Genomic DNA, 27,035 nt, shown 5'->3' with positions numbered 1-27,035 from the left:
TTTTAAAGTTTGCCGAAGAAAGTTCAAACAGAGGCCAACAGCTCATCAAATGACAATGCTGAAATCGAATTTATTTGAAAAAAAAACCCAACGATAATGATATGAGATCTGCATTTGATAATATTTGAAGTTTTATTGAAACAAGAGATGAAACTTCAGATGATGCATATTTTCACCTTACTAAATTGGAAGATTTTTATAATAAAAACAAAACTGTTCATGTGCAATAGAAAATTGATATGCTCTTAATTAAAAAATAAAAAGACATACATTTCTTTAAAATGATTTTTTTTGTATAATTTTTTTGGAAATATAAAAGAACACTTGCAGTGTTAAACAAAAATTCTATATAACGAATTTTGTATAAAACTTCTTTATAACGAAGCAATTTTTTGACTGTATTAGCGGAAGTTGTTTGTTTTTTTGGAATGTCTAGTAAAATTTATTATAAGCTCAAGGATAATTATGTTCATTTTGTACAATTTGGAGAAACGAGCTGAAATTGATAAGAATTTGCGGGCACGGAAGGGGGCTCTGCTTAGGTATTTAGGTAAGTTTAAAAGTATGTATTTTTTTAAATATTATATCTGAGGCTAACATTATAAGTATAATTAGTGTTTAACGTTGATCAATAGCGAATGGTGTGAGCAGTACCATGCGTCCTTGATTTTTTGGAATTCTCGCTTCATCACCAATAAAGTAGACTGCAGCTACCAAAACCCGTTATTATTGTTTTTTTTTCCATTTAGGACTTCCGTCGTTATTATTTTTTTTAACTTCAAGAATGGTTAGAAAATCAACATATGTTTTTATATTTCAAAACATTCATGGTCCTTCTGAAAACCGCAATGTAATAAATAAATTGAAGAAATCTATTGGAATGTGTTGCAAATAATAACAACTTCACTCGTTTTTCAATTTAAATGTCATCAAAACTTTAAATTTTTTCGAGAATAAAATAAAATCGTTTTGTTAGCCTTACAGCTTTAGAATTTATTAAAATATTATAACAATAAACATAGATTAAATACTTTTCTATACACAAACATAATTCAATAGAACTGTACGGAAACACTTGTTTTGATTATGGACATGATTTTGTTATCAAAATCATTTATATATGTATAAATTCAACAACTTGGTTGTGTGTGAATTGACCGAATTTTATACAATTCTATTTTTAATCTTTCGGTCGCAAGACAAATTAAGATATAAATAGGAATGAAAAATATCAGCGAACATGTATAAAATATGAATAATAACTACAAAAATAAAGCATTAAAAAAATTATAAATTAATTTTAATTTGCATGTAAAATTTGCAAAGCCATTTTTGCTGCAGCTTTCTTTGCCATTGTTTTATTTCCTCCACATCCAACAACAGTCTTTACGTAATCACGGCAATAAAATTGACATTTCATCATAACTACATCATAATCGACCCACTCCAATTGGAATTCTGGTTTAGCTCCCTTATATTCGTACAATTGACGAACGGGATCAAGAGGCACTTCGGCAATAAAATCATTCAATTCGATGTCCAATAATTGGCTTATTACTTTCCAGGTGCATCGCAGATCATTTCCAGAATCTAAAAATACAGCTCCGATTAACGCCTCTACAACATCCCCTAATGCTTTCGGGACGTCTATATTCTGCGCCAAATTAAAAGATTCCTTTTGAAGGATGTTTTCTTCCAGAAGAATCTTTACTTGATCTGTAACACGATGATCTTGTGTTTTTTGAAATTCGACAAATTTTCGAATACACTCGGAAAGTTTTGGACTCTCATAGAGAATATACTGATGAAAGCGATTTCTTACACAAACACAAGCTAATGTAACATTATTGACCAGCGAAGAACGCAAATCGGTTATCTCGCCGGGATTCATATGTGTACAACGCTCAAAAATATGGCATGATACCAAAAAGTCCAAAATGGCATCTCCTAAAAACTCAAGTTGCTGGTAGCAGCCAGTATATTGATTTGTTGGATAAGATGGATGTGTAAGAGCTTGTAACAGATATGCACGATCCTTAAATTGATAGTTCAAGTTTTTCTCTAAAAACTCATAGTTCACCAAATATCCATCAACTACGGATTGTTTTACATTGGTTTTTAAAAGCGGGCTTCCCAAATTGATATCCAGAAGCTTTGGAAGTAATTCCTTTCTGGAATCATAATATATTCCAAAATAGTCTAGCATTTCGAAACTTTTTTCAATTCCATAATTTTTAACACACACGCCCAATAGCGCCTCCAGACAATCGGCCACAACCTTATCGGCTAAAGATTGTTTGTAAATGAATTCGTAAAGGCACTCAACGGATGTCTCTGATAACTGGGTATTATCGCGAAGAGCTTCTAGTGTCTTCTGATTGCATAGTCCTTCCTTGATTTCCTCCTCACTCAGATTCAGCTCGTAAAGACAGTTAGGCGAAAGACCGTCCTGCTCGATGGCTTTGAGGACATTCGAAGGAACAGATGAGAAAGGAGGCAGCCATTCGCTAGTTGGTTCGAAAACAGAGGAACAAATAAATGAACCCTTGAACTTCTCCCGCATACAGTAAAGCAAATTTCTATTGCTCACTAATCGCGATTTGATTGTTGTTAGGTTTCCCTCATTCCAAGATTTATGTCTATGCATTAGAAGTAGTGAACAACTGAATTTCAAAAATGAATCACCCAAAACTTCGAAGCGTTCCATATCGAAATAATCATTTGTTTTTCCAGTTGTTATTGCAGCCAGAAATTCAAATTGTTCTGCAGTCTTGTACGGGCCAGCAAGGTTCTCTAGAATTTTTATACATCGACCAGAATCGAATGCGATATCGGAAATTCTTTTAGTTAAATCGTTAACATGGTGATCCCTTACTTTCGATTTGTGAGCTTCAAGATTGTTCATTGATGCAGCTGGCGAATCATCAAGCTTTAATTTGGCCATGTCTTCCAACAAATTGTTAGCAAATTGGTAATAATAGTCGATTTCAATTGGGTACAAAGTGGTGACATTTCGAAAGACATCAACGGGCTCCAAGTACGCCTTCCAGTTTCCTTGTTCAATATCAACCAGATTGTAACATGAATTAATTACATTATCTCTACGTGTAGTTTCTAGAGCTGGAAGCATGCTTTTTGGTTCTTTACTAGTGCCCACTCGTCGAAGCGAATAATCTATTTCGATAAGCGCTGGCTTATAATTGGCATCTGTTCGAATTCCCAAATAATTATTTATGTCAACACGCAACTTTTCGGCATTCAACAGATAATGCAATCTATGTAAAATGCATGGCAAAAACAATGCCTTCAGCCATAGGTCGCCAGGAAAACGAAAATTATGACACATTTCGGGAATGACCAAAATCTTACTATCTCGCTTAGCACGTTTACTTTCTGTGGTCTTACCCATAGAATTTATGAAGAAATTACTACGCGAGGTAAGTGCTTGAACTTCGATCATAAACTGATTCGTATTTACAACTCGCTCTCGATATTTATTCTCAACGTATTCTGCATAATTCTTAAAACTATTCGAAGGAAATGGACTTAGCGGAGTTAGATCATGTCGAATTTTCGTCACAATATATCGAACGTCTTCATCGGAACTGTACCATGTGCTGACCACCTTTCCAAGGTAATCCTCAGGCTTGTGGACTTTTTTCAATCTTTCATTTTCACTTGTTCCTCTCATTGGGGTTAGTTTTTGAAATTGGCGGATTAACTCCCAATCAATGGCACAATTATGTTGCACTGGTGCAATCAGGAAAGCATTCGGACCATTCCTATTGTCGAAAGCTAAAAATCGCTTCCAATATTTTCGTATGTCAGTAAATAAGATTTTGTTGAATGCTTTTAAACTTGATAGTTCATTATTATCACCAATAATCAATTCAAAAGGTTTACTCAATATTTCTACTTTGAGTGGACCTTGTGTCATGAAAAGTGGCATTGGTGCTAGGGCAGGAAGTTTTTTCTTTACAACAATAGCATAATTAGAATTTGAATTCAATAAATTAATTATGTTTGCATTATCCTCATCCAACCTAAATTCTGGCACTATTTTTATACAATAGGCGTAACATATTTCACCAGGAATTGGGACTGAACCGATCAGTTCTTCAGGATAGATTTTCTTATATTCTCGAATATTGTGCTTAGTCCCAGCTTCTTTAGCATTATCTGGGAATAAAATAAAACAAATAAAACACACGTAGGCACAAATATTTTTTATCAGTTTATCAATTACCATTTGCTTCATTTTTCCATTTTGCGAAGTATGTTTCGGTGCAGTTTTCAAGTATTTTCTTACGAGTTATTGGTAATAGGGAGTCATCTAGTTCTCCTTGTTGGTATAGCTTAACGCATGCTTTGAATGCAGCTGACATTTTTGCAGCTCTACAAGTCTTCATTACATCACTCTGAAATAGTTGATAAAATAAATTGTCATGTTAAAAGATTTGCGACTTTTTGACTAAATTTTTTGACGAAATACCAATAAGTTTTTATTAATATGTTAGAACTATAATTTTCAAGTGGTAGAAATGTGCATTCAAGAGGACACAAGCGTCCACAGGTTTTTCTCAAAACCCACCTCTGTCTATCATCTCCTACTCTCACCTCTCCGCGGTGAACATCGGGTGCCTAGTACCTCAACTGGAGATACCTTAACACCATGAAGAAGCCATCAAATCTAAAGGATACTCAACTTAGTACTAAATATTAAGTATTCGATTATATGTGAGGTGTAAAGCTGTAGAGTTGCTTTAATTAAAATGTTGGCTTATAAAACTCTGCATTCATTTTCTTGGAGAAAATGGATTGCGAATATTTATATTTCATGTGTTCAATTAGTTGTGGGAGCCAATGTACCTTTAGAGAGGACTGAACTAATTGTGTTCTGTTTTTAAAATGATCACTCAAATTTAACCGAAAGAGCTTATCGGCCAAATTTTAAGGTCCGGAATCCACCCTTTGCGTACATGGTTACAGAACTGGTGACATGATTGCGCCAATAAGGAACTGTAGTTCATGATTCCTCGAGCTGAAAGACTTCGAACTGCCCGAACTGAAGCGAATGTGGAACACATTTTCGCGAGAGTTGTGGAGAGTACCCGTGGGATGATGGTTAGTGCGTTGGACTCAGTCAGTCGTTATTTGACTTCCAGCGAGTGAAGAAGTGTACATTAATCTTTTTTTAATTTGCAATTTAAATTTAAAAGTGTTGAGCATTTGCTAAGTTGGCATTGTGTCGCAGTTTTCAATAACTAATCGGTAGCCTAGTGGAGGTGGCGTCCGAACAGTTGACTTCCACCCAGTGAAGAATTGCTTTTTTGTATTTTATTTTTTAAGTAAAACAAGTCCAAAAAGTGTGTTAGTCAATCTAAAGTTGGCAAGTTGCCACAACTTTTTTAAACTCATCGGTAGCTCAGTGGAGGTGGCGTCCGAACAACATAAACAGTTCGGGTTCAAGGCGGGTCATGACACAATTCATGCTGCGTCTAAACTCGTTTCTGATATCCAATGGAATAAATCAAAACAACAATGCACAGGTGCTGTTCTGGTTGATTTGGAAAAGGCCTTTGACACCGTATGGTTAGAGGGTCTTTACCTAAAACTGAGCAGGCTTGGCATAAGCAAGCCATTGTTGTATATACTTTATGATATGCTTAACGGTAGAAAGTTTGTTGTCAAAAGTGGCAATGTAACTTCTACCACAACATTCTCAATTAAAAATGGTCTTCAACAGGGAGCGGTGAATTCGCCGATTCTCTTCAGCATTTACACCAGCGATCTGATAGGTAGTCTTACAAAGGCAATTGCGTACGCCGACGATCTAATTGCGTACAGAACGGCCCTAAAGGTTGAGGTTATTAGAATTCTCTTGCAGCGTGATTTCGACAAGATTCAGCGATATTGCGACGACTGGAAACTGAAAATAAATGTCCAGAAGTCGGAGACAATTCTGTTCCGGACTCCGTTGGCTAGGGCCACGAGGGATACTTGCAAGAATTGGCGCAAGATGGTCATCATTGATCTTCACGGGCAGCCATTGGCGAACAAAAGTGCCTTGATTGAAGTACCTCGGTATCTGGTTAGATCAGTATTTATATTTCGACCGACATTTAAATGCTGCTCTGGCCAGTGCCAGAGGAGCTTTCGCTCTGGCGAAACGGCTGTTTTTTAGCAGTCGGCTTGACCCCAGATTGAAGGTATTTTTTTACATGGCCCTCATACGGCCGATGATCGTTTATGGTTGTCCTGTGTGGTTCAACGTTGCCCCTTCCCAGATGGAGAAGTTTCGGGTGTTCGAGCGGCAGTGTTCACGATGCTGTACCGGCTTATATCGAACAGCCGAATCTTCTTATGTGCATTACTATTCCAACGAGGCGCTATACAATGGGGCTCGAATCAACAGAATCGACAATTTCGTGATAAAACTCGTTCGAGGTCACATTGCAAGAGCTATGTCTTCGACCAACAATTTAATTTCGGGGCGTTCAATCCGAACGACGAGTATTTTGAAAGTGCACGCTTGAGCGGCTTCATTCCACCAGAGGCATTCCTCTTTTTAGACAGATGCGGTCTGATACAGGATAGATTGGCAGTTCCGCTAATCTACGTCGTCAGACGAAGAACGGTGGATAGGCGACTCCTGTACAATCGGGACGTCATGGCACAAGGCGGAGCAGAGCTCCTTCGGTTCAGTAGGGCTGTGTCCGAACGGATGCAACAATTATCGCACAAAGCCAATCGTTAAAAGTTAGCGGAATAAATTTTAAATACTCAACTGTATGTGGTTATTTAGCGTTTAGAAAAACCATCGTCTCTATTTATTAATGCTTCAAGTAACTAGCTTCAAATTAAATGTCAAAAAAGATATTATGTATTTTTTTTATTCAAAAAAATGGATGATTTTTTTAAATTTTTTTAAATTATGATTAAGTTATGTTTGAAAAGTTTACTAAACGAATTAATATTGCAAACAAACATAATGCAACCAGTCATCACAAATCAAAGGATTTCAAAGAGTCAGCCAGTACAAATAAAGATTTATAAAGTTATCAACACTTTAAATTAGGAAAAAAGTTTTGACATAAGTATGTATCAAATCAAACATAGTTTATAATGTATTCGTATGAAGAGAATTGTAATTAAAAATTTAAACAAGACCAAAAATAAAATAGTAATTTAGTATTAACAAAAGACGAACTGACATATTCCTCAGAATAATTAATGGCAGCATTGGAGAGACCTACTTTGGTTTGTCGAACAAACACTTTTTCCTGACAAAACTAACTTATAAAGGCGTTGTCAATTCACACAACAGACAGTGTCGTAGGTATTTCCTTTGACAGTCCTTGGCACTACACGAGCACGCACTTTATAAATTAAAACTACACTGCAAAATGAGTATAAATAAAAAAGCATTTCGTTAAAACAAGCAACTATCTACTTTGTATAAGGGTGAGTAGAATGGCATTCTAGATCTGAAATACCGTACAAAACATTTTACTTTTTTTGACTTACCAATATTATATCTTTGACAGTAGACTGAGGTGGTAATTTTAAACTGACAACGCAACTTTTGTTTTCTTCACTTTGCTCAATTGCCCACATTGGAAGGGAATTTGTAAATGAATCTTGTGGTAGTGTCTGACAATAGCGATGTAAAAGCATTAAAGTAGTTTCTGCTTGTAACACAGCTCCTGTGCGGGTCCTAAACGGTGTGATGAGTTCTTTAAATTGTTCTGCTGTTGCGCTCTCTAGTGGTATTTCTCTATCAATTGTACGTGTGATGAGATATTTTTTTAATTGCGCATCGATTTCCTGGTACTGCTTTATTTGTTGTGCAACCTCATGTTGTTTCAATTTTTCACAGAAAACGGCATATGTACTGTTGGAAGAACGTGCACGCCCTTTCATTTGTACATACGAACTAAATGTCTTTATGGAATCAAAAGAAATAACATAATTACATGCCTGAACATCAATGCCTTCTTCCAGCACACTTGAACATACAATCAAATTGCATTCCTTAATTCGAAACATTTCAATAGCCTGGGAAAAATTGCATTAACTTATTTTTAAAAATTTAAATTTAATTAAAAACCAACAAAGTCTTACATGACGATTCCACTTGGAATCAAGTATCGTATCAATTGAATACACCATTCCTGCAGTTCGTCCTACCATGAAATTGGGTTTAATATGTTTTAGCCCCGGATGTGCATCAACAAAGTTTTTTATAACAAAGTATAAGCATTTAGCAGTGTATCGACGTTGAACAAAAACCAAAGCACTTATTTCATCACCTTTCTTTGAACTGAATTCCGAAACCAAATAGGACAACAGATATTGAACTTTGGATTTGGAAAAATTAAGTATAATATCAGCTTCATCCATGTCGTCTTCGTCATCGTCATCATCCGATATAAATGCTTTTATTTTCTTTATCAATAAATGACGAATTAATTCACATTTGGTTATAACATATCTGAACATCTTGCGCAAATATAATGTTGGGGCGTTGCGTTTATTTACTTCAAGTTGGACTATAGCTGCCATTATAGCCACAGACGCAGCATACAAACCCATATCATCCATTTGGTAGACAAAATCAGTTAAAAGAGATTTGATTTGTTTCCGTTTGGAGGGTTCGCGTATTTTAACAAGACCTTTTGAGTATTTAGTTTTCTCTCCCGTTTCCCAATAATCTAGTTGCGTACAGCAGTTTTGAATTATTGCTCTGATTTGATTTTCAACATCATACACCATAGATTCGTCAGGGTATTTAACCATTATTTCATAAGGTTTTGTTGAATAGCTGCAAAGATTTATTTGATTATTAGCTTAATTAATTGTTGTTTTGATTAATTTGTTTATAAAATTTAACTAGTATTTATTTTTAATTAGTATTTATTTTGTATGGATTTTGAAGTAGAAACTTTTTTATTAAACAAATAACAATAAGGGCTTATAGGGTTTGCAAAAAATCTGCATGTTGAAGACTCGTATTTATTTTCAACCTCACACTCAAAAATCCAACTTGGAAATAATGTACATAGTTAAAAATTACAAAGTTACTAAGTTTCTAGAATAAGAGATTTTGTTTGTCAAGGGGTATATAAATTAAGACACCTAAAGTAAGGGACACCTGTATACAACACCAGGCGCATTAGTTAGTCAATTCGAAACTGTGATATTAAAGACAAAAGCAAATATGTAAAATAAGAAACATTGGGTAAGTTCAGGCGAATAAGGGACTTGAAAGTAAGGCAACTTTCTAGTTAATGATAGGCCAGCTGCCAAAAAATTACCTTTAAATTAAGACAACTTTAATCGAAAGTTGACTGGAAAGTTAGTCAAGAAAAATCTCCCTAACTATAAAGTCAAGTCAACTTATGTCATAATGATAAATGATCATGTTTTTTCATTCAAGTGAAAGCTTAGCTTTACTACTCTATAATTTATATATTTTCTGGACAATTCCATTTAATGTTTTCTGTAAAAGGGCTCCTTGTAAATTTAAAAAAGAAATAAGTACTATCCCTCTACAATACAAAAGACAAATCGAATTGGACTTGTAGCATTTTGGGGAGTGTTTTGTAGACAATAATGTGTTTGGTAGTTCTTGTACTATGAACTTAATGTAGTAGATGTTTGTGAAGGAAAGTTCTGAATTTGAAATTCATGACAGTTGGAAAACTAATTAGTTGCCTTTGTCAAAATTTACGTTCAAAGGATGAGCAAATGAAGTCCCTTATGTTAGCTGAACCTGCCAATTTTTGATTTGAAAACTTTAACTTATCTTTTGTGGTTTTAAATTAAAAAAAAAAGAGGCTGGGATGCGACCCACACTGATAACTTTCCATCCTGTCTGTCGATTTGTCTTGCTTAAAAGTTTGTCTATATGCATTTTTACCAAATTTGCGCACTATTTTTTGTAGATTTTATTTTTTATGAAAAAAACGGACTGTTGGATTTTTATATAAAAATTACTGAATATTGAAAACAATAGTTTCTCTGAAATAAAATAAGTTTGAAGCCAATATTTTTTTATTTTTGAAAAGCTATTTGAGCCGAAAGTAAATTTTTACCAAGTTTTAGTAGGTATTGTTTTTTTAGAGTTTTATTTTTTGTAAAAAAACTGTCAATTCGAATTTTTTAAAAATTTTACCAAATGTTGAAAACAATATTACTTATAAGATAAAATTAGTTTGAAGCCAATATTTAAAATTTTTGAAGAGATATTTGAGTCGAAAATCAATTTTTACCACATTTTATACATTTTTTTCAGGTTTTTATTTTTTGTAAGAAAACTGTCAATTCGATTTTTCTCATAATTTGTCCTAATGTTGAAAACAATATTTATTATAAGAAAAAATTAGTTAGAACCTATTATCTCAAAGTTTTTAAAAGATATTTGAGTCGAAAATCATTTTTTACGAACTTTTGTTAATTTTTTTTTTCGGTTTTTATTTTTTTGTACAAAAACTGTCGAATCGATTTTTTTCAAACTTTAACTGAATATTGACAACAAGATGTTTTGAAAGATAAAAGAAAATTAAAGCCAATATCTCAAAGTTTTGAAAAGACATTTGAGTCGAAAATCAATTTTTACCAACACATTTTTTTTCAGGTTTTTAATTTTTGTAAAAAAACTGTCAATTCGATTTTTCTCAAAATTTTTCCTAATGTTGAAAACAATATTAGAACCTATTATCTCAAAGTTTTTAAAAGATATTTGAGTCGAAAATCATTTTTTACGAACTTTTGCTAATTTTTTTTTCGGTTTTTATTTTTTTGTACAAAAACTGTCAAATCGATTTTTTTCAAACTTTAACTGAATATTGACAATAAGATGTTTTGAAAGATAAAAGTAAATTAAAGCCAATATCTCAAAGTTTTGAAAAGATATTTGAGTCGAAAATCCATTTTTACCATTTTTTATACATTTTTTTTAGGTTTTTATTTTTTGTAAAAAAAACTGTCAATTAGATTTTTTTCAAAATGTTATCAGATGTCAAAAACATTATTCTTCGTTGCTCAAAATTGTTTTAGAGATGAAATCATATTTCAGTCGTAAAATTTTGGAGGTGGCAAATTTTTTTTTCAGTTTTATTGATTTATAAAAAAACCGTTATATTGATTTTTTTCAAAAAATATGCCTGTTTGGTATCACATTACAATATATTATATAAAATTTAATTCAAGTCTCTAGCGTTTTTTAAGCAGAATAATTAATTCAAAACTGGGCAACTCTTCTAGTAGACGATTCGTTAGTAGAGGGACACCGCAAGGTGGTGTTCTATCCCCTCTCCTCTGGAACCTAGTGGTGAATGAAATCCTAACTAGTCTGGATGCGGAGGGTTTCAGAGTGATAGCCTATGCGGACGACGTTGCTATAGCAGTTTCAGGAAAGCATCTTAATATCCTAAAAGAACTCTTACAAAATGCCTTGGACAGACTAATACTCTGGGCTGATCGGTGTGGACTGGGTGTTAACCCACACAAAACCGATCTGGTCTTATTTTCGAGGAGATACAAAATTCCATTTGTCAACCCTCCTTACATTAAAGGAATCCAATTAAAATTCTCAGACGAGGCCAAATACCTAGGTCTTGTCTTAGACAAAAAACTAAATTGGAAACGCAACATACAGGAAAGAGTCAAAAAAGCTACTGTAGCTCTCTTTTCTTGCAAAAAAGCTATTGGTAATAAATGGGGTTTACAACCCAGAATCACGCATTGGCTATACACACCGGTAATCAGACCGATTTTAACGTACGGTGTGGCAGTATGGTGGACTGCTTTAGAGAAAGGTATAAACAGGGATAAGTTGAATAAAGTTCAACGTTCAGCCTGCCTATGTATAAGCGGATCGCTTCGCACGACCCCGTCTGCGGCACTGGACACCTTGCTCTACCTTACACCTCTTGACATATTTAGTAAACAAATAGCTGCAAGCTCTGCTATCCGCCTCAATGCTTCGTCGCAGTGGACTAACAACAACATTGGCCACTCCGTAATTCTAAGGTACTTAGAATCAATTCCAAAGCACACAGACTACACCATCCCCCAACTACAATTCGATAGGAATTTCCAGATTTCTATACCTACCAGATCTTTTTGGGAGGATAGGACATTCTTAGAGGATGAGTCAATCCACTTTTACACAGATGGCTCAAAGACCAAAGAAGGGGTTGGTGGTGGTGTGTACTCTGAACGACTGAAATTAAGTCTCTCATTCCGCCTTCCCAATCATTGTAGTGTGTTCCAGGCGGAACTTTTGGCGATTAAGGAAGTCTTGTCTTGGCTCAAAGAAAACGTGATATCAACATCTGATATCCGTATTTTCTCCGACAGCCAGGCCGCTATCAAATCTCTGGACTCAGTCTCTACAAACTCTATAACAGTCCATAACTGTCGATCATCTCTTATGGAGATGGCGCAACAGTTTAATATTCACCTTTGCTGGGTGCCGGGCCATAGAGACATTCCAGGTAACTGTAAGGCAGATGAACTCGCCAGGAACGGTACAGTACAACCCATCCTACCACGTTTGGCAAGTACTGGCATACCAATCGCTACTTGTAAACTGCTACTAATGCAAGACGCTGTGAGGAGGGCAGGCACCAGGTGGACCAACATCACCACGTGTCAAGCCACAAAAAACATCTGGCCAACACTGGATTTAAAACGTTCAAGGTGCTTGCTCTCTCTAAGCAGATCGCATATAAGCTCGATAATAGGTGTCATAACCGGACACTGTCTAATAGGAAAGCACGCCTTGAGACTAGGCGTATTCTCAAATGACTTTTGCAGAAGCTGTATGGACGAGGAAGAGGAAGAAACGGTTCTTCATCTTCTCTGCACATGCCCTGCTCTAGCTCGAAAACGCAAGAATTACCTAGGAGAATTCTTCTTTAACGATCTAAACGATCTAAATCATATCGGGATAATCAGCCTCTCACGTTTCGTAAGAGACTCTAACTGGTTCCATTGAGCTTAGGAGGAAGCCTCAAGATTCATGTGGTATCACAATGGGCCATTAAACTGGCCTAAGTGTGTCCGTTCCATCTTGGACAGCCACTATAACCTAACCTAACCTAACCTAGCGTTTTTGGTTCGTAAGATATTTACGGTTAACCAAAATTTTCACCTTTTTTTTAAACTGCTATGGTAAAAAAACCACCCACGCAATTTTCTTGAGAGCCCTTTCTGCATCTTTCTGCCTTATTATCTGTATAACAAAATTTATTTGAAGTCGATATCTCTTCTGGTTCTTGAGCTATGGACGACGAAAAAAACGTCGCGAACGTACGGACGTACGGACGTACAAACGTACGTACAAACGTACGTACACACGCACGCACAGACATCTTTCTAAAAATCTTTTATTTCGACTCTAGGGACCTTGAAACATCGAGAAATGTCAAAATTTTCAATTTGACAAATCGGACCCATTACAATAACTTCCTATTTGAAGTTAAAAAAAAAAACAAATTTGAGTATTAGTATTTAAATACTGAACGATTTTTTCATTTTGAATTCTTGTGTCTTTACCGAGCAGCATGGGAAATTTTAAATACTTTTGTAGTTGCATTTAGCCTAACACAATCCCTTGACTACGTAGCAGCCACTAGCTTAGTGAATGCCCCCACTGTCTTTTATTAAATAACGTCTTTTATTGAAATAAATATTTAAAAAAAAAAAACGTATTTAAGTTTACTTGGCAAGCGTACTGTTGGTTATTTTATTTTATAACTCATAGTAAGATAACAACTCTTTCATGACAAATAGTTCACAGCTATTTGTTTAAGAATCCCAAGCTCTAGAGTCAAATAAGTCCATGAGGTCACCAAGTTTGATTTTTATTGTATGTACTAACTTTAGAAACCATATTTATGAATAGCAAAACATCTCTTTTTGTTTAAAGATTTGTATTATCTTACACTGCATCTGCAGTCAGGCGTAAAAACTTACATCACTCTCACAGATAATTTATAAAACACTAAAATAAACACATCTGCATTTAAGAAAGAATAAGTTTTTAATCATTTCATATTTTTTTGAACAGTTGTTGGTGCAAAAATGTTGATATTTTAATTTTATTTTATTGCTTATTATTCGACTTTATTTACATAAATGTTTGAGACCGGAGGCTGTGCAGAACATTGTATATGATATTTTGATTGATATGCTACTGGGGAATGAACAGCACTTTATCCTTTAAATTTTCAATGTTTTAAGTTTTTTTTGATAAGAATACTTCTGTAAATTTAGATTCTTAGTTAAAGCATTCTTTGTTAGAATGGGACCCAAATATTTACATTCTCACAAAAGCTTATTTTGTCATATAAAATGCCTTAAGTTGTGTTCCTGATATTTCGGATAATGACCGAAAATGTTTATCTCGGTAGTATTTTTTCTCTAGAACTTCTTATTATTTGCCTATATTGTTCAGAAGTATAGATGAATTCGTGCTACTGTAATTCCTATTCTGAAAATTCCGATCGCTTTCTAGATATGTATATGTGTCCGACTTTTAATAATTTGTTCTTTATCATAGCAAAATACTCTACTAAATTATGTAGTGGATTCACAAATTCGCATTGCTGGAAAATATGAAGAGTTCATTCATCACCTCAGTGCTTCCTCTATGTGCTATGTCTACGCTTCATGCCATCATGCAAGACATTTCGACATGTATTCTAGAAATGACATGTGCAGTACATATTCCGAAATCGGTTTTGTGTGGGTTAACACCCAGTCCACACCGATCAGCCCAAAGTATTAGTCTGTCCATGGCATTTTGTAAGAGTTCTTTTATGATGTTAAGATGCTTTCCTGAAACTGCTATAGCAACGTCGTCCGCATAGGCTATCACTCTGAAACCCTCCGCATCCAGACCAGTTAAGATTTAATTCACCACCAGGTTCCAGAGGAGAGGGGATAGAACACCACTTTGTGGTGTCCCTCTACTAACGTATCGTCTACCAGAAGAGTTGGCAAGTTTTGAGTTAATTATTCTGCTAGTAAGCATTAAATGAATTAACTCCCGAAGCGAATTCTTTACATTTAGAGATGTTATTGCAGATGTGTCCACGTTTGTTAAAGGCACCTTCGATATCAAGAAAAGCAACCATAGTGAACTCTTTATGATGGAGGGAATATTCGATGGTGCGTACTAAAGTGTGTAACGCTGTTTCTACCGATTTACCTTTACAGTAAGCATGTTGAGACGAAGACAGAAGTCTTGTATCGATACTTGCCCTTAAATGAGTAATGATAGACTTATAGGTCGTAGATCTTTAGGATTGACTTGCGAACATTTAGCTGCTTTGGGTATAAAAACAACTTTAACTTCTCTCAATGCCGAGGGAACATGGACCAGGTAAAAACAGCTGGTAAAAATTGCCTCAATGATTGGTGCAATTATGTCAGAAGTCTTTTGTAACTCGGCTGGTATTATTCCATCTGGTCCTGCAGATTTAAATGATTTAAAGCTGTTGAGAGCTTTTGTAGCTTGTTCCTTGTGATCAGACCTTGTGGATATGTTGTATTTGAACGTATATAATTGTTGCAAGTTTCGGTAAGAGAACTACCAGGAAAGTGAGTGTCCAATAGTAAGTTCAGCGATTCATTACTTGAATTTGTCAAGGAGCCATCTGCATTTTTGAAGCAGCATGGCATTGTTGGACTAGTTGAAAGAATTTTCCGTAACCTAGAGGCTTTAGAAGTTTCTTTTATCGTGCCACAGAAGGATCGCCAAGAATATCGCTTCGATTTCCTTAGTGCCTTCTTGTAGATTCTTAGGGATTCTTTGTAAGAGTCCCAGTGAGGGGCTAGTCTTGCGGCTTTGGCCCGGTTGAAAAGTTTCTTTTTTCTTGAGCGAGAAAAGCTCTGAGGCCCACCATTGTGGTTTCCTCTTTCCTCTTATGTGTATAAGAGGAAAAGCAATTTCTAGCGATCTGTTTCATAGCTGAGGTAAGGTTCAGCGTTAGAGGAAGGACTAGATAGTCCAGGTTCTAGTAAACTCTGTAATGATATGTACAGGATATGAAGCCCAGTCAGTTTTTAAACAGTAGAAATGTGGGAGATGAAAATGGTGAACTGACTTGTTGTTGTTGGGTGGATTTTCTAAATTTTATAAAAAACTCTCTGTCTTATCCAAACCATACTCTGATCAGTAGAGAAAACAAGCACTGTACAAAATTTAATTTTGCCAAAAGAGCTTATCTGGCACCCAAGCATGTTTCATGAGTATCAAATTAAACTGGACCAACTGGTAAATTTGAATAAATATATAACAGTCTTACAAATATAAATAATCAAACTGAAAATATGAAACATAAGATCTTCTGTATGATCCAAAAAATAAATGGTTTGACGCACAGTGCTCAAACGCTAGGCGGAAAATGTTTACTTGCTTAAGAGTGTACCAGAAATACAAAATTGATTCGTTGAGAGTAAGATATAATGAAAGTGCCAAACATTTTTAAAGAATTTGTAAGGAAAAAAAAACGTATGCATATGTATATCAAAACACTCTGCTTATTAAGCTCATTAATATAAGGAACTGTAAGGATTGGTGGGCCTTGGCAAATTCACTTAAAAAGAAAACAATTATTGTTGGTACTAACTTATCCGTTATTTTCCAAGCGTGATAAATGCAGTTCTTGATTGAAAGTTTTCATTAACAGAATTGTGTACAGTGTTATCCGGGTTAAAAGCCAACAAATCACCAGGTTTAGACCGAATACCTTTCGAGTTTTATAAAAACGCACCCCTTAGTTTTATTAATGAGATTTTGCTATTTTTTAATAATATTTGATATATTATATAGTGATACTGAGTCAGCAGTATGGGATGGTACCTCATGTTCTAAATTTTTTAATGTCCGTCAAGGTGTAAAGCAAGGCTGTAAGCTAAGTCCAACTTTGTTCGCAATATATTTAAATGATTTAAGTAGCGAATGGCCTAGGGGGGTTGAAATATGTGGTATTAGAATAAAGGTGTTACTTAACGCTGATGATTTGGTTCTATTGGCAGAATCCCTTCAAGAACTTCAAAGCATGATAAAGAAACTTGCAGAGTACTGCGAACGTTGGAAGTTAATCATTAATCTGTCAAAATCATAATATTTGGTTTTGCGAAAGGGTGCAAGACGTCAGCTTGAGCAAAAATGGTTGATGAATGAAAATCAATACCTCGGGGTACTATTAACTTACAATCTCAAATACAAGAAACATCTGGTAAACAAATTAACAAGCTCAAAAAATGCAATCAATTTTTCGTGGTCTTCTTTTATTAATAATCAGAATATTTCCCAAAGCAATAAGTTGAACATTTTTGAGGCAGCTTCGAGATCTATCATGTGTTATGCGGCACCTATTTGGGGACAGTGTGACGTTAAAAAACTGTTACGTTATTTCCTGAAAAAATGCTATTTCCTCCAAAAAAAAACACTATCAACTAAATGTTTCACCTCGAAACAGATATCAACAAAATGTTTATATTTACTCTCAATTTACATTTTGAAAATTCTTCATTGTGAAAGTACATACGGAAAGTTTTTAGTTATCCAGGAAACCGACTCCCAAAAGTATTAGCAGAGGAAACAATTCAAAAGTCAACATTCTGGGTTAATGATTGGGTTAAAGTTTTTGGTGATGCTGGAATTGAATTGAACTTTTATTCTCAACTTATTGATTGAAGTTTGAACCATAAGAACGTTATTGAAACTTAAATTAGAAAGGCTTGGGGAAAAATTTTAAAATGGCACGAATGTCACACTTTCATGATGAATATTGTCGTCTTGAATATACGAAAAATGAGTTCTATTTTAATGACGTGTTGCAAGCTACGAGTAAAGTCCTATCATTGATTTTTGAGGCAAGAGGCGGGCTTCTGAATATTAATGCTTAGGCATTTAAAGATAACACAAATAGAATATGCTCAATTTGTAACTTGGATCTAGCTAAAACTACTTTCCATCTTGTGGCAATTTGTCCAACTTATAAAAGAATTAGATTTTTCTACTTCGGGAAAAAAAGTTGAACGAAAGATGAATTTTACATAAAAATGAATGGCTAAAACTACACAACTCTTTATTTGCCCATATCTTTTAGAGGTTTTGAAATATAGAAAGTTAATTATTAATGAGTACATTTTGAAATACAGTGAGTGTCATTAATATTCGGTTTTTATCATGCAATTTCTTTTTTCATATTTTCCACTTATAAACATTATTATAAATCTTAGTATTTGTTTATTTTATTTATGAATGAATATATTCTTTACAATTGATCAAAAATTATCCGCCATTTACCATCCTCCCCCAAGATTATTAGATGTAAACGCATAAAGGCTGAATGTAAACGCTCCATTAATATTCGGTTTTTTCTTCCTCTGCTTGTTTTGACATTTCTTAAGACTAACGGTTTGTTTTTTTTAAATGTAAAATTAAACCAAACTAGTCTGTAGGTTTTTGCGAACATTTGTAAAGTAATTAGAAGTCAAACATTATAGAATTATTCAATAAATAAAACATGGGTCGTAAAGGACAAAATTCGAGTCTTGAAAAAAGAAAACTTGTGATTATTCAACACGAAAAAGGTGAAACTTACAAGAAAATTGCAGAGTTATTAAATATGAAGCCAAACACTGTCGGGGATATAGTTCGGAGATACAAAAATGAAGGAAGAATCGAGTCAAAGAAGCAGTTGGGCCAACCAAAAAAACTTACGGCGAAAGAAGAACGGCTTATAGTACGAAAGATCAAAGCTAATCCTCGTTTACGTGCCCCAAAAATAGTTGAAGAAGAATTGAATGCAAAAAGCAAATATCTGCATCAACCATTCGTCGTACCATCAAAGCATATGGCTAAGGTGGTCGTGTTGCCCGAAAGAAGCCCTTCATTAATGTGAGCAATAGGAAAATTCGAGTCAACTTCGCGAAGGAGCATAAAAACAAGGATGCAAGTTGGTGGGACGACGTTATTTTTGCCGACGAGAGTAAGTTTAATCTCTTTGGTTCAGACAGAAGGGTTATGGTTTCTCGGAAACCTAACGAAGAGCTAAAGGGCAAAAATTTAAAACCAACTGTCAAACATGGCGGCGGGCACGTCATGGTTTGGGGTTGCATATCTGCAAAAGGCATGGGGAAACTTGTTTTCATCGACGGCATTATAAATAAAAAACAATATTTGAGAATTTTGACAGAAAATTTGAGACAAAGTGCTGAGAGATTGGGTTTTTTGCGCAGTTTCAAGTTTTACCAGGACAACGATCCGAAACTGTCCAAAAGTTATCCAAAACCTGCGCAATCCCCAGTCTAAAACCCCATTGAAAATTTGTAGGATTAATTGGATCGAAGAGTTCGTGAAAACCCCGTTACTTCAATAAGTGGACTTAAAATTCGAGACCAAGAAGGATGGAACAAGATTAGTGTTGAATATCTTTCAAAAATTATAAAAAACATGCCTCAAAGACTTCAAGGAGTCATATCCAATCAAGGTTATCCGACAAAATATTAAATCTTTTCTTAAAAAATGAATTTCTTAACGATGCATTTGTGTTTTTAGAAAAAAACGAATATTAATGAACTATGTTTTTTTAAAGTTTTGTTCATTTTCTATTTTTTTATTTGTTTAGCTTTTAGTTTGGTAACCAAAAATTATACCATTTAATAAGAAATAATACATTCTTTTTTTACAAGCAAGAAATAGTTGTATATATTTTATTTTTAAACAACAAGTCGAAGTAAAAAAAAAAATTAACAAAAACCGAATATTAAAGGCAGTCACTGTATATATAAATGAAATATAATGTTATATACAGTGTCGGACAAAACTAAAGCACGAAATCATTTTATTTTGAAAAAAGTCAAATAAAACTACAAATTATATTTTTTAAATAATAATATTATTGTCTTAAATTAAAAGTATTTAGATTTGCTATCATTATTTACATATTTAAAATATTACAAAATATTAAGAATTCTTATGAAAAACGGTTGGACAAAACCATTGTATATATATATTTCCTATAGTACTCCTATGGAACGAAAATTTTTATTTCATCTCCCCGCCGTTTATGGCGCTGCGTGTATCAAAATGCTTGGTAGGAAATCAAAAATGAGGAGAAAATTACTAAAGAAAGAATGAGAAAAGTAAATTTGTTTAGGTTCCATAAGCATTAATATGTTCGAGGGAGTTAGCCAAAGTACAAATTTCAAACCAAAAAGGAATAATATTTGTTTACATTTTTGTTTTGCTTTCACGCGTGAATGTAGAGGAGATGTGCATATGTATTCATATGCTTGTAGCTATGTATACTTTAACGTTATAGGTATTTTGAATTTAAAAATTGTCGTTAGATTTTAAATTTTCAATTTTCAATTTTTGTGAAAAATGAAATGTTGCCAAATTTGGCATATGATGCATTGAAGATTTTAAATATATTCAGTTATTTTGTTGTTGTTATTCTTGCGTATTATTTGTTATTTGTACGCATCAAGTATAAACACAATCAAAAATTAAAATTTATTCAAAACTTGGATGATTTTTGTTTTTTAACGGCTAAATAGGGTGTACTGAATTGAATTTTAAATTTTTATATAAAAACATTCAAATAAATAAATACAATATAATATAAAACTAGGTTCAAAAATTAACCTTACAGATATCAATGCCTTTATTTGAAAGATATAAGCCTAATATATAAGATATCGTGATTTTGACAGAATGGAAGTGTTTCTTGTGTGGAGATATGATTATGATAACATTAATTGCTTCTATAGAACTCTTCGATTCATATAGTCCAGAATATTTTACTTTTTTTTCGGTTTTAATCTTTTAAGGTCTTTTCTTGTAAAAGATACAAACATACTTGTAAGTGCATTGTATGCCGAGTTTGCACCTTGTTTCAAGAGTTTTTTTTCGGCGGGCATTTTAATTAGCATGTCTAGGAATTTAGCAACAAAAACTTCTCAAAAATTGATATCTTATCAGAACAAATAGCCCATTTGACTCTAGTATATGGGATCTTACTAAAGAATTCGTAGATAGTTGGAGGTTTAACTGCAAGTACTGACGAAATAAAAATTATTACCGAAAAGCTAATCAAGAAAAAAAAATCTTTTTGAAAACAAAAAAGTCCCTTTTAAAGTGAAGTGAGATTTTGTACCTGTTATCTTTTTGGCAACACTGGTTTAAACGGCTGACGCACGTTTCGTGTTTTGTTTCACCGTCAAACATCTTCAGTTTGGTCTATAATTGCACCATAAATCGTCTTACAAACGAACAACGCTTGCAATTTGTTGAATTGAAATATTGGAAATTGGACTAAGCGAATGGACCCCTTGAGGCGCGGTAAAGTTCAACATCTGCATGAAATAATATTCAAAAATTAAATTATATGGACCGTACTATCCATTCAAATAAAGATTTCATGCATTTTTCCGAATTGTATGTGTTTGTTTTTAACTTTCATGCTTTCATATGACTTTTAAAAATTCACACAAACATATAGAATTAAACATATAAAACGAAAAAACTGAAGGAATTACGTGAAACTACATTTTTGGTATACAAAAGATAAAATATAATTTTTTTTTGATTTAAGAGTCATATCAAAAATAAAGACAATTATCAGGAACACCCTATTGAATTGGAAAACAAATATATTATATTCACTACCTACCCCAAAAAAAATACTCATGCAGTACTGTTTTGCGTTGTTATTGTTTCTCTTATAAATACTTTTTCTATTTCTTGCCAAAGCATAACCGTAAAAACTTTCCTCTTCAAGTATAATATGCATACACACATATAATTTCAAAACATTGTTGCTATTATCTCCCTCGATCTCCTACTACATTTGCATAGGTTCTTCTCTATTTTCTATTCTTTAATTAATGTTGAATTTTCTCTCATTCTCAACTATTGAGGGGTATAAAAAAAGGGATCAAATTCAATCATCTCCACGCCTCTCAGATGTCGCTTCGATCGTTCCTCTTCATGAGAGTACTATAGAAAATATATATACAATGACAAAACTAAAGCACATTTCTTAAACACAATCTTTAAAACTATTTAAATTTCAATATTTAGTGGCATATCCTTTATTTTTTATGACGGCAGCTCATCGATGCGCCATGGAGTTGATAAGGTTTTCTATGTACTGGCTGGGGATATTATTCCAAGCACTTTGAGCCTTGGTTTTTTGCAATTGGGGCGATCAATCCTCAGATCTACAATTCCCCATAGATTCTCTATGGGGTTGAGTTCAGGGGATTGTGCTGGCCATTGCATTACTTTATTTATTATTTAGGATGGTTTCATGTTGAAATATCCATCTCAATGGCATGTTTTCTTCTGTATAAGGATACATGACATTTTGAAGGATAACTCTATACATGAAACGATGCATTATACGTCTTATTCTGTAGATCGGTCCGACTCCTTCACTGGAAAAACATCCCCAGACCATAATACTACCCCCACCGTGTTTTATTGTTCCTTTTGAATAGCGAGGACTTAAACGTTTACCTTCTGGCCTGCGTACTGTATGAAATCCGTCGGATCCTTTCAAATTGAACTTCGATTCATCAGAGAAGAGGACCGTCCTCCATTTCGCCGCATTCCAGTTCAAATGTGCTTTTGCAAATTCAAGTCTGGCACGTCTCTTCTTCGCAGAAATAAATGGTTTTTTCGCTGTTCGATATTATCGGAGGCCAACATCAACCGCTCTTCTCCGGATAGTCCTGCTTGATATCTTTAAACCCAATTCTTTTTTTAATGATTTCCGATGATATGAATGGATCTTTTTTAATAATCCTGATGATTTTTCTGTCTTCGCGATTTGAAGTTTTTCGCGGTCTACCACCACTATGAATAGTTTGCACTGTTCCTCGAGCACGAAAACAAGAAATTACTCGGGAAATCACTGAATGATTAATACCAATTTTTTTGCTTATGAATGTAACTGATTCAGCATTATTGAAATCGGACACAATTTTTTCTTTTAATTCTTCGGAGTATTTATCGTGAGCCATTTTAAAATCTCGATGCAATGCTTGCAACGGATGACGCGGAATGGTGAACAAATCACTTTTCTTAGTCGCAATGGAAAAAAACATAAGAAAGAAACAGTTATTTTTTCATAAGAATTCTAAATATGTAAATAATAATAGCAAATCTAAAAACTGTTAATTTAAGACAATAATATTATTATTTAAAATAAATAAACAAAAATAATTGTATATCATAATTTGTAGTTTTATTTGAATTTTTTCAAAATAAAACGATTTCGTGCTTTAGTTTTGACCGACACTGTATATACATGTATATCAACATAAACATAAACATTTCACACTTTCAATATTTTAAGTTTAATTCCGTCAGTTTTCTCCCATTTCAATGTACGTGATTTTCACTTCGAATACCTAATTAGCTACGAAATTATTCACTTATAAGTTCTAAATAGAAACGAATCAATATTTCAGAATTAAAATAAACAAAATAAAAAAAATCGAATTTCTTTGATATTTGATACTATTATGTATAAAGCATAGACAAACCATATATATGGTTTGTCTATGGTATAAAGACAGAGTTAATGTTATACACACTAGGGTGGTCATCCAAAATGATCTAAAGCAACGGGAAAACTACACATTTTTAAATTCCTTTTCTTTAATCATTAAACGCAGCTCAGCCTACAAGGAGTGTACATAGATTTTTTTATAAAAACAACCCTTTAAAAAAAAGTAATAAAAAAATCATTTCTACAATTTTGATTAATTGAAATTAAAATTTTGACTTACGTAACTTTTAAGATATGTATGTTTTTAAAACTAACCTATTCCTATAGTAGTCAAAAATAAAAAACCAAAAACTATCTGTTTTTTTTACTGCAATAGGAAACTATGAACATTTATTTCCTTTTTTATTTTATTTTTATCGTTGCATGAAATTCTAAACTTTTTCACAGAGCTGTAGAAATATTTGGATTTCTAACCACATTCAAAATACCATGAATTAACCGACTCAACTTCCTTGATTTGAATGTTATAAAAAGTTTTCAAATGCCAAAAAAGAAAACGTAAACACCCTTACCTACACAAACAAAACAGAACCGAACGTGCACCAACTAGAGCAAGCCACGTCAGCAATATTGAAATACAAACTGCATTCTATTTACAATTGAACAAACAAAGTTAAAGATTTATAAAGAGTAGGTACAGTACTTACAGCAAAACATTATGGAATTCGTCCAAATTCTCTACTGTAATGATCTTTCCTCGAAAAACAGCTTCCAATTCCTTGAGATATGTTAAAATATCTCCTTTTTTTTCTGTTTTTAACAAAACCCCCGTCAACCCGACAACCCTCGGTAGCTCAGCTTGATTGGCATATAAGAAGAGAGATAAGAAGCGATGCATTGGATGAGATTTGGTTGCATGATGACACTCGTCCATAACAACGCAGCTCAAATCATTGATGGACAAATACTGATGGGTGACCATGTCTACAAACACCTGACTCGTTCCTACAAAAACCTGTGGAGCGCAGTTAATGGAGATGGAGATGGATACTAATAAAACATTCAAATTGCATCATTATTTGTCTACTTACTTGATTGCCCATAATTTCAGATTCCCATTTTTCCTGAGGCCAATTGTCGACGTTCATATCACCAATAAAGAGCCCAACTTTGAAATTTGTCACATTGGCTATTTCTCGGGCATTTTGACGAGCTAACTCGACTGTATTGCAAAGGAAAACACAACGCTTTCCACCTTCATTAAATGGCCTTAATTGATGTCGCATTCAAATATTGATAAGATTATAGATGTTTATTTTAGTTTTTGTTAAGTATACTTACTTTTGGAAATCCTTTGAAAAATGCTTAATCAACATAACTGCTATATAAGTTTTGCCACTTCCTGTTGGTAGATATATTATAGAATTGTGCTTAATTGCGTGTTCAAGAAGCCGCAACTGGTAAGGTCGGGCAACCTTTTCTCCCGGTTTCTTTATGAGATCAAGATTTGATTTTTTAATGTCCATAATAATTGATACTATGCTAAATTACCTTCACAATATTGTTTTCCATTTTTATTTTTAAATTAAATTGAATTACTATAAGATTTGCTTTTTTTCTGTTTGAATTAACAAAAACGAAAGACGATGTGGACTTATCACCACACGGATCGTTTCTGGTCAATGTTCGGCATCAAGTTTAATCACGAACCACAGCGACAGCCAAGCAAAACACAGTCGGCCATGAATATTTCTTTTGACTTCTGGAAAAAAAATACTTGTAACTTGAATGGGGAGTTCCCTGACTTCGTTTAAAAATAAAAACAAAACACAGATGTGACATTTAGAGATAGGAAACTTGGAAAGTTGCAACTTATACCCCCCCCCCCCTCAACAACACAATTTGCTTAAATTTTGTATTTTTATATTATTGTGAATTGATTTTCTTGACACAATAAATGTTTTGGTACCTTTACTTCATTTTGACAGAACTTTGAACTTTGGGCAGTGCTCACATTGGATGCGTATGAGGCGTCTCGTTTTGAAGTTTTATCATTTTATTAAAAATGTCCATTTTATTTATTCAGAAAAACATGTAATAATTACGAAACCTGTTAACAGAAAAACATAGCCAAGAATGGTAATCCCATATAATAAAAGTTGGCAGCTGACCCAAAAAAAATAAAAAAAGCGAAAGAGACATTAATATTAAGATTTAGTTTGAAAATGTGCGTAACCGACTTAAAGGTAATTTAAAGAAACCATAGGAAAACTGTTCGTTAGTTTCTCTAAGTGGAAAATTGGCTAGTAGACTAATAGCCTATTTGAGAAAAACTAAGACGGATTTATCTGTCAATCTTTTTTACTTCCTATAAAATACTGTAACTTTATGGCTGTACAGTGATGTCATGATGTTACAAGTTTTTTAAGAATTTCATTTACAATTCCTTTTAATTTGTAGGTTCATGCAACTAATTGGAATATTTTCCTTACGTTTTTATTATATCAAGAATTATAAGTACCTTTTTATCATCCCTTTTGGAAAAACACTGTGCATCTAATTATAGCCGCATTTTTATTTCTAACTTGGGGTCTCCATTGAACATTTCCGATAACATCGGCCTGTCATCAGATAATCCAATATTGACCAACAATCCAAAATCCAGTCCATGATCAGGTCATCGCAGTTTGGATTTTTCGAGTGGATTAAAATTCTGTCATCAACTTTGACGTTTGTGTTGTATGTAGTGGTGAGCGCCCATTTTCCGCAGTCTTTTTGAAATAAAAATTTCATTTCGTTTAAATTGTCATCGAGTGCGGCCATACCTCTATATTTTTGACATTAAGTAAGTAAAATTTATTAAAGAAAATGGAAATATATTTAAATTCTTATATTGTTGTTGCTTACAGTACTCAAAGGAAATTTTGTATATAATTTATTTTAATTTTAAATTAAATTAAATTCGGTGGCGCAACAGTCCGTTTGAGAACTAGGGCCTAGTGACTGACAACTCTCAACCATTCCTGTGTGTGGGAACTGTTGTCAGGGATGGAAGGGACCTACAGTTTTAAGGCGAATCCGAACAGAAAATTTGAGAAAACACTTTTCATGACAAGAATTACTCTTGAAGGATTTGTCAATTCCTCGCAAGAGGCAGTACCTGCGAAAATTATTTTTTTTGTTTTTTTTTTTTTTAATTAAGGTGGCACAGGCAGGGATCGAACCCAAGACCTCTCGCATGACAATCCAACGCACTAACCATCATGCCACGGGTACTACCCTATTTTATTTTGTAAAAAAACAACAGCTACCGACACAAAAGGTAAATCAACAAAAAAGTAAACCACAGATTAACCGTTGTGTCAAAAGTGACATTTGAGGTTGCTCATGGCAAGACATAATATGCCCAGTCAAAAAAAACATTGGATTGCGGATGAGATTACGGAAGAGGAGTTGAATTGGATTCTACGCTTGTGGAGGCCC

At 33.8% G+C, this 27,035-nt stretch overlaps 1 protein-coding gene across 1 annotated transcript; it reads right to left on the bottom strand.

The window, feature by feature from the left end:
• Positions 1–967: 967 nt before the first annotated feature.
• Positions 968–25,350, bottom strand: LOC129952849 (endoribonuclease Dicer). The gene is made up of 8 exons (XM_056065726.1): positions 25,104–25,350; positions 24,894–25,042; positions 24,644–24,821; positions 24,260–24,567; positions 8,125–8,824; positions 7,528–8,058; positions 4,247–4,418; positions 968–4,179 (listed from the first exon to the last, which is right to left on the bottom strand). Exons 1-8 carry the CDS (start codon positions 25,122–25,124, stop codon positions 1,301–1,303), a joined length of 4,938 nt encoding a protein of 1,645 aa, XP_055921701.1. The 5' UTR covers positions 25,125–25,350; the 3' UTR covers positions 968–1,300.
• Positions 25,351–27,035: the final 1,685 nt, after the last annotated feature.

Source organism: Eupeodes corollae, chromosome 1 (genome assembly GCF_945859685.1).
Source record: "Eupeodes corollae chromosome 1, idEupCoro1.1, whole genome shotgun sequence".
In the NCBI taxonomy this organism is placed as follows: domain Eukaryota; kingdom Metazoa; phylum Arthropoda; class Insecta; order Diptera; family Syrphidae; genus Eupeodes; species Eupeodes corollae.
The sequence above is the reverse complement of the archived record's forward strand: the minus strand, read 5'-3'. Positions and strand labels throughout refer to the sequence as shown.